The sequence below is a fragment of the Cystoisospora suis genome, assembly GCF_002600585.1.
Source record: "Cystoisospora suis strain Wien I chromosome Unknown contig_1195, whole genome shotgun sequence".
Lineage (NCBI taxonomy): Eukaryota > Apicomplexa > Conoidasida > Eucoccidiorida > Sarcocystidae > Cystoisospora > Cystoisospora suis.
The window spans coordinates 1-11,916 of record NW_027153996.1 but is presented as its reverse complement, the minus strand read 5'-3'; the positions used below and the strand labels follow the sequence as shown (position 1 = coordinate 11,916).

General features: G+C 55.6%; 1 protein-coding gene across 1 annotated transcript; it reads left to right on the top strand.

The window, feature by feature from the left end:
- Nucleotides 1–313: 313 nt before the first annotated feature.
- Nucleotides 314–8,853, top strand: CSUI_002805 (exonuclease domain-containing; the record flags this gene model as incomplete). The annotated part of the gene is made up of 6 exons (XM_068063004.1): nucleotides 314–1,591; nucleotides 2,357–3,023; nucleotides 4,337–4,406; nucleotides 5,351–5,419; nucleotides 6,285–7,138; nucleotides 7,474–8,853. The coding sequence occupies exons 1-6, from the start codon at nucleotides 1,065–1,067 to the stop codon at nucleotides 8,851–8,853; spliced, it is 3,567 nt and encodes a 1,188-aa protein (XP_067925018.1). The 5' UTR covers nucleotides 314–1,064.
- Between the last annotated feature and the right edge of the window lie 3,063 nt (nucleotides 8,854–11,916).

Genomic DNA, 11,916 nt, shown 5'->3' with positions numbered 1-11,916 from the left:
TTCCGCAACCCCCCATCGGTGTGCAGTTGGGGGAAGTTTGGCAGAGCGAGATGCTGTTGCTTCCCCTTTTACGTAGAGGATTAGTCAGTCGTCGTCCTGCGCCTGGGGAGATGTCGGCACAGAGAGCTACTATCGACAGTGGATGTGAGGTGACGCACATACTGCTGATTCGGGGGGCGGTGCCGTTCCCGTGTCTCCCCCCCCTTCGGCTAGCTGCTTGTCTACGGACGCATGCATGCTTCGAAACGAAAAAAAAGTCACAGTTTGTGAGTCGCTCGAGCGGCAGCCGGCTCGCCACTCACTCCGCCGTCGCATTTACTGCTTTGTTTGGGTGCGCGGCTTCCACTTTGGAGCGGGAACCCACCATGAGAAGGCCCTATGGCTCGCTACGCTATGCAACACCATTTGCAGGCTTTCAACGTCCTTCATAGTGTTCGCAGTGCCCGGCGGCACGCAGGACCGCATCGCAGGATGGATGACTGGCTCAGTTCCGCTGCCTGCCTCAAGTTGTACAGTAACAGTGGACTGCACGCTTCTCCAGACACTCTAATATTGTCCAATCGGGCAGGGGTCTCCTTGTTGCTTTCGGCTTCCGGTCAGTGATGTCTCCTGCCACGCGCGACGCATATCCGTGAGTGTAATTGTCCCCACAAGTTAGCAAGGTTTCGTCGTGTACGGCTGTTTTCCTTGCTTTGCCGGCACGGCATCCGTCCTAGAATCTGACGAGCAGGACCACTGCTGTCCTTTTCGCCTTTACGTTCAAACGCCTTGAGCTCTCCGATACCAAAAGAATTCTTCAACATCGGTCTCGCGAGGAAGTGATTGGATCATTGTTGGCCTGGCACCTGTTTAGTATCTGGATGAACGGTTTTTACGCCTGGTATGCATGGATAATACTCGACTCTTCTATAGTTTGACCGCTACTGCTGGGACTGTATCTTCTGTACTTACGGTTGTACTATCAAGCCTCTTCTTCCAAATAGATTTCATGGAAAACCTAAAATTATTAAGACGCCGTCGTGTTTTCAGCGTTCCACCATCCTCGCTGCGTCCTATTGTTCACAATGGTCGCGAACAAGCGGCAGCGGTTACGCCTCAAGGGCGCGGGCTCTCATACGCATGCACACAATCGAGGGAACCTCGGTGTTGGAGAGTCGGTGACGACAGAATGCGGTAGAGAGGAGGGGAACGTTCTGTGCAGCCGCGAGATCTCCCATCTACCCGAGAGAGTACTGGAGCATGGGACTCTGGACGGAAGTGGCCCCCAGGCCTTGCAGACTGGACTTCAGGGCCGCCCGCAGAATGCAGACACCTCGGAAATGTCGGTGCATGGAGCTTCGCCTCCAGCTTGTTGCCACGACAAGTCGTCATGTGGGCAACGTACCGTTGTCTCTGAAGGTTGCCAGGCGGGTGGAGGAGCCGTTGCGGACCACGAAGAAGTGAACAGCACGAGAGCCAACTCTGCTGCAGGAGTGAAGCCTGACGCGTGGAGGCACGTAGGGCAGAAAAAAAATCGAAAGGCCTCGCTGCGTATCAACCCTCAACGCCAGCACAAGCCGTCAGTGGACGAATTACATCAGCTGATCAGATGGTAAACTATCACAACGTAGAAAACACTCAACCGATCTTGCATTGTGTCGTACGTTTTCTTTTCTTCGCAAGGAAGGTGCCCCGAATGAGTCAACATCACGTCACCCCTATGCACTATGAATGCTCGACTAGTTACTTCCGAACTGCTGAGATCACGTGGGCGTGGACTGTGTGGCAGTACACGGTTGGAACAGCCCTACCTCTCGCGTCGGGCGTGTCACCTTTGATAGAGTGAGTCTCTTCGCTTCTTGTGACATGAAGTGCTCCGCGATTAAGTGTGGTATCCAGAGATATATTCGTGGCTTTTCCAGGCCTTCTCTTGGTGGCGTCAATTGGGGAAAGCGTCCTAGCTAACTATTCGGAGACTTCATCAGAAGTTTGGGTAGCGCATGTCAGCTTGCGGCATGCGGACACTTCAAGCATTACCTGAAACCGACGAAAAAGCAACCTATTCTTTCCTACACGCGTACTCCAAAGAGCGTGTTACCGTACTGCCGGAGATTGCTCATCATCGGAAGTGCGCCAATGTGCACCGCACAGTACTGCCCGTGTGTATGCAATTGAGGCCGCTCGAATTCCAACGCAGCCCGTACGCTCCGCTTTGCGCTAAAGGAGCCCGAGCTTCTTCGGTGACCATTTTATAATGGCCGCTTCCACTTTTCATAGTCGCAGTGATTGAGCACCGGCATATGGGGTGGTTGGCTGAACCGCACACTCTTGGGACGTGACTGTCCGTCAGCCGTATGCGCTCTGATGTGGTTCTCAGGGTCCTCTGTTCAGTGGCACCCCCGCTCACTCCGGGCAGTGTCCGGCGACGTTCCGGTGCATGTAAAGGCCTTGCATCCGAGCGGTGTCCACCTTGGCTGCGCATTCAGCAGCCTCACCTTGTTACAGGTGTTATGGTGGTTATTCTGCCTTACGTTGACCTGTCCTTGGTGCGTTCCGTCCAGCTCGAAGTCTCGTCCTTTCCCCGGATGGTTAAAGAGCAACTGACTCTAAGCAGAAGAGTGAAGGTGTTCAGGCAAAGGACCCAAGCTCCTACACTGCCGGACGTGACAGTCGTGGCCAGTTCAGCGGACCCAGCACAGTCGACGGTGGATGGAAGCGGGGATACCGAAGAAGGGGAAATAAACCTACCAAGTGTGGGATCACAGGCGGCAGGGGAGACGCCGTCCAAAGGACAGAAGGGTGTCCTTCGCGAAACTTCCGGGAAAAAGAGGAGTTGTCAGGAGGGAAAACCTCAACCGAAAAGAAGCAATCTGGGAGAGACAGAAGAGGAGAAATTGTTCCTCCAGGGTGTGTTACGGACAAACCTCCAGCTCCTGCCTCAGGGATTTTCTTCTTTCTTCCAGTTTCTAGGCTCGCCTGGGGGCCCGAAAATACCGATGAGATACATCCACATCGACAGTGGTCAGCACTGTCCTATTGTCCGGGTAAGCGAACAGAAAGACGACTCAGTACGGTAGTACAGGGAAGCCGACACGGCCAGAGAGATGGCGTACTGACGTTATGGTGAAAATGCATGGGACTGTAAAGTGGGCGGAAGGGTTTCCCCGGACAAGCGGTACAACGCTCATTCGAACAGCTCGGTGAGGCTGCAGTTTAGTGCGGCACTTCGTCTCGGAGCGATGAAGACTTTGAATGACGCGTTACTTCAGTTTTCCGAGGCGCAGCGCGCTCGGGCTCTCTGTCATCTGAGTTTCACTAGACCTGTCCGCGTTGATGGTCGCTGGAACTAACGGCTCTTTTGGATTGCCACGAGTCCTCATGACGCCGAGTACGGGTTTGGGATGGTTAGACAAGCACTTCGGCTTAGATTCCTGGGTAGTTGCCTGCAGATAGACCAGTCTGTGAGTAGTGTGGTGATTGGCTTGGATGTCAAGGGGACTGTCAGCTGTAGGGTATGGGTGCTCCGGTGACAGAAGATAGCAGGACTGGCATAGCGGGGTGATTGATAAGTATCCTGAAGTGTACGGCTAGAGAAGAGGAAAGGCTGGCAAGCCAGGACAACGTGAGTGATCGAGGCAGAGTATCAGGCCGAAACGGTTCGGGAAGTTAGACGCATGCAAACGGCAGAACTCTTTAAAACCAGACAAAATGTGTACTCGATGAGGCCCCATCTTGTGGGCAGGTGGTTGTCGAAGCCGGTGTCATGTGAGACGTCTGGCCGTTGTGGGGCGATTGTCTCAAGGGGCGTAGTAGGGTAGCTTGACCAAGGAAAACTGCCCAGGTAAGGGTAATACCAGGGCGGTTTTGGTCCCCGCCTTGGCTGTTTTCCTCGTTCTCATGCAGGCATATCTTGTTCCTTGACATTACAGCGTCCAGCTTATTTCTGAGCACAGACGCGCGGCCGAGGTGGAAGGATAAGAGAGGTCTGTATGTGTTTGGCCGCGGTTGTGTTTGTGCGAGCCAACTGGGAATGCGTAGACCAAGCTTCTTCCACATATCGAATCGGAAGCTTGCATCCTGCGTAGTGCGGCCATCCGGAAAGAGTTCGTTGTGGCGAGGCCCTGTCGGGCAAGTGCGGCGGAGAGCACGTCTGGACCGGCCGTACTAGGCCCACGGTGTGACGACAGTGTCAGCCGAGAGCCCCGGGATCTGGAGACTGTTGTTACTCGTGTCTCTGAATCACTACAACCGACATGCAGGGAGGAATTTCCTTCGGAGGGTGCTCCTTACGAACAGCGTATGTCTTCATGGGTCGGTCCTGCTGTCAGGCCTCTCTGTGGCGTCGTGTGTTTTCTAGGGCTTCTTCTCTTCACTTTTCGAGGCGAAAAATTTCAGAAATGTCGATCTTGACAACCAGCCTCCTGAAGGTGAGGCACCACGAGGTCCGGTGGTTTACCCTGAACTCAGCGGCCTGTCTTCTCGTTGTGTAGGTGTGTTCGGGACGGTAGGTCACGGGCCTCAAGTTCCATCTTGTTTTCAGACCGGTAACGCTGTGGCATTGGCCGGCCTGCGTGGTTTTGCTTCATCCAGTGAGTGGGGTCGCACTGGCGGTCTAAAGGCCCCCTCTGCTAGCAGGGGCCGTGCTAACGACATGAGTCCCTTCGCACTTACCTCTTCCAGGTTTTTAGACGGTGTACCCACGTCGTCAAACAGGCGTCACTCCGCTTCGTTCTGTACGGAGGCGCTTCTTGTAAGGAAGGTTTGTCAGGTCGCTTTTCGCTCGGCGCGGTTACGGGCCCTGGCTGCGCTAGAGTCCGTTTAGTGAATATGAGCATAGGCAGGGGCTAGCAAGCTCTCAGGTTCTGTGCTTGGCGGAAAACACCTGTGCTATTGCACCCTGTCCGTCAGTGAGAGGTGCTTCCCACCAAGAACAAGGGCGGCCCCATTGTCGTGCTAACCCTAGGCACCAACGCTCTTCTGCTCAAATCGAGAAGTGCCAGCATGGACAGTCCTTTGAGCTCGGCGGTTTCTCTAACTGTTTCTGTGACCGGTGGAGACACGAGCCTCCGTGCTTAAGATGGACAGAGCAGACGAGCGGTGGCCAGAGTCGGGGGCTCTCTTGGGGAAAGCTCACGATACGACCGGATCACCCTTTCTCTCAGGCGCAAGTGCGTTCTACTTATTCAGCCACGCGGCCCTGCCGATTGGGTGTGACAGCAGGCCGGAGAGGGTGGCTCTTGGGCGTCTAAGCAGCTGAGCGGGTCTGGTGCCTCGTATCATACAGCATTGCCACTCTCGTACCGCGCGATGGCCGCCGGCAGGTTCTTCTGACTCAGGTTGCTGCAGGCATCGCCTTTCTGTTGCATTGCAGGTTGTTTTGATCTGGACTACTACTTGCTCACCGCTGACGAGCTGAAAGAGAATCAGTACCCCCTGCCTGGTAAGCCTCTAGTCACTCTTTCTGTTCGTTGGACTGAGGCTCCACGTCCAACCGGTGCATGCACCTGCAAAGAGAATGCAGACACCTTTCTCGATCTCGTATGAAAGTGTACGTGCTACCGCGTGTTGAACGGGGCGGGTTCTCGCGACAGTGCGACTTTGACAGGCATGAGAGTTTACGTACTTGTTCGAACCGTCCACTAAAATACGTAGTTCTTGAGTGGCGGGACCCCGAGAAGTTCTATAACTCAGCAGTGGCAGCGTGTCGGTGAAGCACTATGCGGTTAAGTGCAACGGAAGTGCCACTCGCCTGACGATACTAATTTTCTTGTTGCTCGCGAATACTGATGAAACACTGACACAGCGACGCAACTAGGCAGCTTCAGATTCCCGGGCGCGCTTCACCCATCGGGCAAGCTATCGTGCGCTCTCCCAAATGGCACTGTCCTGATATTTCAGCATCTCATTATGCGACAAGGGGTCAGGCGCCCTGCCTACTTGCTCCAAGCAAGGCTTATTCGATGAAAGGCGTTGCCTTCGGTAGCGTTCACTATTGACGGTGAGCAGTAGAAGTTGCACCTTGCACGGCTGACATCAGAACGCCTAGTAGAGTAAGAGAGTTAGTAACCCTTTCCCTCTTGTCTGCGACGGTGGCTGGCTTGTGGTGCTGTCACGGCCGAGGTAACGGTGGCAGCGTCGATTGTGGCATCTATAGGGGGAGGCATACTTCATACAACTGCAATTATGTTACAACCGCGGCCACCTGTTGGCAAGCACGCTCCGGGGAGACGCCGGCAACCTAAGACGTGGGGATCGAATGTATCACTGGCATCAGCTTTCTTTGCTTCTGTATTCCTCGATGGCAGCCGAATCAGGTGGGCTACCTCCAGGTTACCACACGATTCACCCCGCGCTTGCCCTTCCCCCAACATGGACCTCCAAATCACCTCTGATTCCGGGGTCGCCGTCGCCGCTCCGATCTCCCCGTGCACCTTTCTCAATGTTCCCTGCTCCCGTTACAGCAGAGCAGCTGTTCGGTCTCGATTGCGAGATGGTACTGACAGCTTCCGGAGAAGAAGTGGGCCGAGTGTCGGTAGTCAATTTCGAAGGGGACACAGTCTTCGATGTGTTTGTCCTGCCCTCGTCTCCGGTGCTTGATTACCGCACGAAGTACTCCGGGTTGGAAGAGACTCATTTGGCCACTGCCGACAAGTCCCTGGCGGACGTTCACGGGCTACTTCGGGCAAATCTTCCTGCAGAAGCAGTTCTGGTGGGACACTCGCTCGAGAGTGATTTGCATGCTCTCAAGCTCGTACACCTTCGCTGCATAGACACGTCAGTGTTGTACCCTCATTCCACAGTGGGCCTGAAGAATCCGCTGAAGCGTCTTGTGGACCACTTTCTGCCCGGCTTCACAATGTGCCGTCACACGGGGCACAACTCGGTAGATGATGCCAGAGCCGCGCTCTTGCTTGCCAAACGGAAAGCGGAGAAAGGGCCAGCTTTCGGTGTTCATCGAAGGCAGTTCGAGCCGCTGGGGCTCAACCTCGGTAAACTCGTAGGGCGCGCGGATGCCGCTGATGAAGCCTGCAGGACTGAGAGCGGTCAACAGAGTCGCACTCCCGCGGAGGTGGAAAGGGACGGCAGAAAGAAGGCACACCCGCCTCTAAACATCTTTTTCGTCGACTCGCTCGAGCACGGCCGTATGGAAGTGCTGAAGGTAAGGTTTTACGATCTCAGACTCTTCACTTCCGTCGTCTGATGCAGTAACAGTCTGCGCAGCCGGCGACGAGATTATGAGTCCTGAGCGCAAGAAGGAGGAATGCAGGTATGCAGAGATGCCAGCGCCTCGTCGTGGTCGGCAAATGTGATGAAAGTCAGGTAGAGAGCCCATCTACACATGTTGTCTGCGCACTGGGCCGACGTGCAACGTGATGCTTATGGCGAGCAGCCGTGATTCATTACCGATCTGCATCCAAGTGGCGACGGCCGCTTCGATTTGCACGCGGGAATCTCTGACGGCGAGCTCGGCGTGGGTGTGCGTGTTCTGCGCAGGGAACTCGTGTGTTCCTTGAAGAAGACGACGATCTGGTCATTCAAAAGTGTATCGACCTCTTACGGGAGAGAGGCACCGGCGGGGCTGTCGTTGCCGAACCACCGTTAACACACTCACACACAAAGAGACAAGATTTGGTAGCATCGGAGCAGACGACGGGCGCACCCGAATCAAGACCAGCTTCTGAAGTGCAGGTTGGCTCGGCCCTGCGCAGCACGGGTGGCGGAGCACAAAACGCGTTGTCAAAGAACGAAGGTTGTTGGCCACAGCAGGGGTTGGAAGAGGGTTCCAGAGCACTTGGGTCTTCCCATGACACAGCAGGACACCACTCAGCGTCTCCAGGCCCAACAGAAGGGGACAGGCTTTGTACGACAGTGGGTGTGTGCGTACTCCGGGGATATCAGCGGCTTTGCAGCGAAACAGCTGGTCTTCCATGGCACCAGCTTTACGGGTTCAAGCACCGAGCCCACGAGCTTGTGCTGCCGAAGAACCGACTGAAGAAGCAGCCGGACGTCTGCAGCACAATGAATGAGTCCGGCCGAAGGCCAACGAAGCAGAAACGTAGGTACGACTGGGATGGAGAGCGACACGTTGGCGAAACAGGAGAGCAGGAAGGGGAGGCCGCGACAACGTGGATAGGAGAGGATTTCCATCCTGGGGGCCACTCTCCGCTCCAACAGGGAAAAGAGCAGGGGACCATAGAGCCACCGGAAGAGCGCCGCGACAACAAAGGGGCAACACTTCTGGAGGTGGACAGATCAACGATGCAGACGAAACTGCTGACGAACGCTAAGAGCGAGGGCGGCCGCGGACAAGTGGTGGATGTAGAAGATCTGTTTCCTTCGGTCAACCTCAAGAAGAGCCTACAGTGTATGGCAGAGATGGACAATCATCTGACGACACTCCTGGCGGAGATGCAGCCAAACGACATTCTTGTGCTTCTTTCTCCCTGTGGGAATGCCGCGCGATACCTGACTCTCGCAGCTGCGAAAGCGGCCCTCGATTGTCCACCGAGCGATGCGACTCTGAACCGGCCAGAGTGCCCGACAGGGGACGTTTTACGAAGCAGGCGTGCGGGTAGCGGTTTCACAAACTGTAGCGGGGAGATTGGTGAAAAGGCTGGAAAATACAGATGCAGTCAAAAAGAGTCTACAGTGACCCCACCGGAGACGGATTCAAGCGCAACGCCGACAACCGTGGCAAGCGGGACAGGCTTCTCAGCACCAGTGTGTGAGTGTTCAGAAAGTAAGATAGAGTGGACCCCTGAGATCGAGAGGGAGCTCGAGAGGGCGCGGTGTGTTTTTCAGGGGCCTGGAGGCGGTGCATGGGCAGCCTTCTATCTTTGTCCGGACAGAGTGTTGCACCCCAAGAAAGGTTGACGGAGTGCACCGTGGAGTAAAAAACTGTCCCACCTGCAGGTGTGGCTTACCAGTACATGTGGCAGCTACCTGCATGACTGCTTGGGAAGACAGTCTTTGGGACGATACCCGGCGTCCGAATATCCTGCCTTGTGCCGGCAGCTACCCGCTGTTTTTGATATATTTGATATATTGCGGTGTTCTGTCTCGGACCCCACAGAGTAGCACACGCCCACGGGTTTCTGGCACAGCTTCGAGAGAGAAACGCAGGGTTTGCGGCCGGACCACAGAGAGGCTGTGGACCTGCTGAGCTCAAGGCGCCCTCAAAATCGATCGAAGAGGTGCTATTTCAATTTGCAAAAAAAAACAAACAAACTGTCTCAATGAGACCGCAAAAAGGTTTGCGGCTTCAGAAAACGCTTTCCGAGCTGGCATTAACCCTTTCCTGCAGAGTAAGAATTCGTGCAAAGGCGCGCCAGGTTGACAGGGACCTACATCAGGGCCCTTTTCTGTCACAAGCTATAATGCTGAAGACGTACAACACTGGAAATGATAACGGAAGAGACGCTTCAAGCAGCAGCAGCAGCAGCTCGTGAAACCCTGCTACTCGACTGCGGGGAGCAAATGGCTGGACAGTCGACAGGCGCGGAAAGCTAAATGAATTGTGATTCAGCGTCTCCGGAACCAGGCGGCGCTTCATTTGTCTGTCAGTTTTCAACTGGCCGCTGGGGACCCGCCGCTCTTCATGGCGTCTACCGTGGCTGTGTGGTTGGCCGAGAGACCCTCCACAACCTCTGACTGGCCCTGGACCCCCCAGACGAATGACAAGGCAGATGGGCCCAAAGCGCACCGAAGACTTCTACGGAGACCAGGATGCTCCGCTATTCCTTCAATTTGCTGTCATCAGGAACAGCGGAAGACCGGCGACGCCGGCAGCAGGCACCGATGCTCCGCGTTGTGAGGGTTGCGAGATTCAGTGAGCCTCCGCTTAGTTTTCTCTAAAGAATCTGAGCTTCCCTACTTGCAGTTGGGAGGCAGCGCCTTTCTCGCGTATCATTAGGGAGAAAGTTCGGACAAGGAACACCATGGAAGAGTCGTGGCCCATCCCTCCATGACGGTATAGTCTCCAGCTCTGCAGACGCCAAGCGCGGGCGGCTCAGGTAACCGCGAACCCGCTGAGTACGTCGTCGCGGCCCTGGTTGCTGGCCGTTCCCCTCACGTGTCACACACAGGTGTCAGTTCGTCGGGCTATTCTGGGGGCACGCGCCCTTGACTGAACCGCTAACCTGCACCAGCTCTGGATTGGCTCCGTCGGTAGTGTCACTTGAGACCTCAGCAGCGCCAACACTAGTATAATATCTCAGGGAAGTCTGCTGCTCCCGCACTGCTCGCGCCCGCGTAGCTAGATGTTTGCGACGCGTGCGGGTTCTGACCCATTTGAGCCCGTCAATTCATACTGTGGGTTCTCCCCTTTTCCGGAGGCTTACCCAGTGGAACTGAGTCCGGCGTGTCCGCCTTTGCCTGGTTGCTCTAAGTGTGGCCAGATCCAGAGGCGGCAGGCCATTTATTCGAGTACGTCTGCGTCGTTTGGGCCGACTCTCTTTACGTTCCCGGCTCTACTGAAAAGTGGTCTTCCGTGCGGTCAGCGCCTTGTAGTGACCTTATTCGGTTTATATCAAGTTTGAGCTGGATGCGGCGACATGAAAGGCTTGCGGCTGTGCGGGTCTGGCCGCTGCCAGCTGGGTACGCTCCTGGCCTCAGTGGCTTTGTGGTTCATTTGCGCCGGAGGGTTGTCGCACCTAGAGTATTCAGTCCATGCAGGTTCTCCAGGTGTACCGCCTTCTCCGTCTCACCATTTTGAGGAAACTTCGGCAGACGACTTGTCGGCACTGTCGCCGAGACGAGTGGTTCCGGTGTCCGTTTCCGCTGCGAGAAAGCGTCGTGGTAAAGCTGCGGGTCAGCAGAAGCTGAACGTGTTTGGAACGAGTCGAGGCGCCGCGGCGCGGTCGAAAAAGCGGAGAGAAACTGTGTGGGGAAGAATTGTTGAGTATCTTCCGGGGATCGTGTTCGTCGCTGTTTGCGTCGGATTCAAGTTATGGTACAACCGTCACAGAGATCCGTCCATATTACGGGAACAGGTTCGGAGGCTGAGACCGTACTTTGACTCAGTTGGTCGTCGCCAGGGTTCCCCCGGAGCCCCTCCAATAGTCGATGTTCCCCCTGAACCCGGTGTGGACGCAAACGGATCTCCTTCTCCCTCTCCGGAGAGTTCTGGACCCGTCCTCCCGTCATATGAGGACGCTTTACAAGACCTTCCTCCGCCGTATGAACAGGGGAACTGGGGATTCCGATCAGGACAGTGACCAGGCAAAGCTTGTGGGCTTCGGCGCGACACACCTCTGGGCTGGGACAAACAGTCACGGTCGGGCGCCTTTCTGTTCCCTGCTGGCTAGCTTGTCCGGTTCGGGTAACACGTGAAGGAGCTGCATCAGGCATACACCTGGATGGCTTGGGACACTGGTTGTTGCAAGGCCCTGTCGCAGTCGACGAGCCGAGAAGTCGAAACCTCATTGGAGCGGTTGTCCCCTCAGACAGGGTCGTGTCGTTGCCCCCGAAAGCAGTGTCCCGGTGATAGTGTTTTCCCAAGTGTTCTCTGCATGCTTCACTCCTGAGGTGATTGTGAGAGGGCTTCGCGCTCGTCCTGGTTTATGCCACACCCAGTCGTTCAGCTTCTGCGTACGCAGGAATGCTGGTCCGGTGGCACGTGGCAACTGCTCGTAGCGCCCTGGCCTATTTCTTCACTTTTACTCTTCGTGGTGTCGAGCTCAGGGCAAACGCACAGGAATTTCGAGAGCCTGGGCGTGGTCGCAGCGTCTGCGAAATGGCCTTGTCAACACACTCGAGCGCTGTGCTCTACACGGCAGGAATTTGCTACAACGGAAGAGTGACAGGCGTGGCTACAGCCATCGAGACCCTTGCTATTTTGGAGGAAAGTGAAGACGCGCAACAGCTCGTCGGCCAAGTGTGAGCTACTGCTGAAAGAAAGTGTCGTGACTTGAAGTGTTGATATGCCCGCCAAAGCCT